The 2,500-nt window shown below is 41.3% G+C and overlaps 1 protein-coding gene across 3 annotated transcripts in view; it reads right to left on the bottom strand.

The window, feature by feature from the left end:
* Positions 1-2,500, bottom strand: part of LOC134451450 (phosphatidylinositol 3-kinase regulatory subunit gamma-like) — a 32,115-nt gene that overhangs the window by 10,062 nt on the left and 19,553 nt on the right. For all 3 annotated transcript variants that reach the window (XM_063201928.1, XM_063201930.1, XM_063201929.1), the window contains exons 6-8: positions 1,303-1,534; positions 822-907; positions 310-409 (exon numbers count right to left, since the gene is read on the bottom strand). In XM_063201928.1, the coding sequence (XP_063057998.1) occupies positions 310-409; positions 822-907; positions 1,303-1,534 (418 nt within the window). The remainder of the gene's footprint in view (positions 1-309; positions 410-821; positions 908-1,302; positions 1,535-2,500) is intronic.

Raw genomic sequence — 2,500 nt, 5'->3', positions numbered from 1 at the left:
CCATTAAAAGTTACACAGATCCAAATATTGATGGAAATCACAGCAGAGTTGTAGAGGGATGATCATACAGTTATTCAGTCCAGATGAACAAACTGCCTATGATAGCAGAGATTGAACAATATTTTGCTGTTAGCTTTTTGCTATTGTTGTACCGTATCTGTACTAGCATGTGTGAATATGTGCTAGTAGTTTTATTGTGTGCCTGTGTGTGTGTGTGTGTGTGTGTGTGTGTGTGTGTGTGTGTGTGTGTGTGTGTGTGTGTGTGTGTGTGTGTGTGTGTGTGTGTGTGTGTGTGTGTTTGTCTCTGACCTGGAGATGTCTCCCCAGTACCACTCGGCCTCCGCCAGCTTGCTGTTGCCGTCGGTTACAGAGGGCATGCGGGCACCTTTGGAGGGCTTAGGGGGCAAAGCTGGGCACGTGCGGAGTCAAGAGGGTGGGGTTAATTAGTAAGATTGACAGGTTGGTTATCCAAAGAATGAGCTCATACATTACAATCAATGCAATCTTGGAGGCAAAACAGTTTGGATATGTGTATCACAGGGTAGATGTGTGAAAGTCAATATAGTCCAAATATTTCTCTCTAGAGTGCAAAGAAGTGAATGTTCTGCAGATTGTGTGCAGATTGAATGTCCTATTTCCAGGCTTTTGTAAGTGGCTTTGTGTGTGTATGAGAGAGACAGAAAGAGAGAGAGAGAGAGAGGAAGAGAGAGAGATCACTTTGTGTGTGTGTGTGTGTGTGTGTGTGTGTGTGTGTGTGTGTGTGTGTGTGTGTGTGTGTGTGTGTGTGTGTGTGTGTGTGTGTGTGTGTGTGTGTTGGCTACCTGGTGGTGCCTGTTCTGTCTCCCAGCTCCGCTCCCTCAGAAGTCTCTCCAGTACCTGAGCAGGAACCTCCCTATCCTCCTCCAGCCTACAACACACCACACACACACACGCACGAAAGCACGCGCGCACGCACGCACACACACAAACACACACATGCATTAGTGTGGAACACTAATGAACTTTTTACACAAAGTTACAGACATACTTACAAGAAAGATGAGCACTGACAACAGCACTTACAACAACACTCTTAATGTTCTATTGTTCTACTCTTAACACTGTATGTTGATGATGTTTGTACACTTTAGCAACACTGATACTCACAGCCATGTCAATAGAGCATATTTGAATTTGAATTTGAGAGACATAGAGAGAGAGAGAGAGAGATTGAGAGCTAGATAGACATGGAAAAAAGAGTGAATTTGAGAAACCGAGGGAGAGAGAGAGATAGAGCGAGAGAAATAGAGAGAGCACACTCACCCTGACGGAGGGATGCGCAGCAGCAAGGGTCCAAATATGCGGCTGAGCGTGTGTGTGTGTAGGCCGTTGTGCTGCGCGTGCTGTCCTACGCGCTCCAGGTGGCCCAGCAGGTACTGCAGTGTCTGTAGGCTATGTAGCGGCACCCCGCACGACTCCAGCACCTTCATCAGGTCTGACGATGAAGATGATGATGAGGATGCTGATGCTGAGGCCTCCGCTGCTGCTGATGCTCCTAAATGAAAAAGGTGGATGGAGTTGTCATTGTCAGCATCATGACCATCGTTATAATAATCATCATCATTATCATCATCATCATCGTCTCCCTGATCGTCATCATAACCATCATCATCATCGTCATCATTGTTGTTGGGATTGTCATCAAAATTAGAACGGCAAATATTATTACTGACACTCTTAAATTAGGAGGACAGATAAGCATCGTCATGATCTTCATCATTCTTATTATGATTGTTATCATCATCATCATCGTCATCATCATAATTCTCCTCATCTTTGTTGCGTCTTTGCCATTATCCTTTTCAGCATCTCATCGTTAGAACGGAAAATATTACTGCTGACACTTGTAAATCAGAACACGGATAAAGTAGCCCTGAACATCATTCATGATCGTCATAATCATGATCGTCATAATCATTGTCATCATAAACATCATCCTCATCATCATCATCATCAACATTTTCTTTATTATCATCCGTGTCATTTTCATGAGCACAGCAAATGTAAGTATAAAGAAGAATAAAGTAACCACCATCATCATCATTATTATTGCCGTCCTCAACGTTGTCATCATATTTAAATCATTATCTTTGCCATTGTCAAACATTAACATTTTTATTTGGTGCCACTTCTGACCAATTACTCCATTTACACGTAATCCCTTGTATCAATGCATTTATTAATGCTTGCTTAATACTTTGTTAATTTTTTGTAAGATATTATTCCTCCATCATTTATCATTTGTGAAACATTTACAAACCCACAAATGTTGAATCAGACATAAAGGATTCAGTACACTCGACAGATAAAAAGAAAGCAGTTATAGAAATTGATCAAATAAACTGATGGAAATGCAAAAAATGCAGAATTACATGTTTACAGCATTTTTTCTCTTGAAAAATAATACAATATGGATATAAAACATTATTGGCCTAACTGACAAATGAAAAACAAGTTTGAG

This window comes from Engraulis encrasicolus, chromosome 6 (assembly GCF_034702125.1).
Source record: "Engraulis encrasicolus isolate BLACKSEA-1 chromosome 6, IST_EnEncr_1.0, whole genome shotgun sequence".
Classification (NCBI taxonomy): domain Eukaryota; kingdom Metazoa; phylum Chordata; class Actinopteri; order Clupeiformes; family Engraulidae; genus Engraulis; species Engraulis encrasicolus.
The sequence above is the reverse complement of the archived record's forward strand: the minus strand, read 5'-3'. Positions and strand labels throughout refer to the sequence as shown.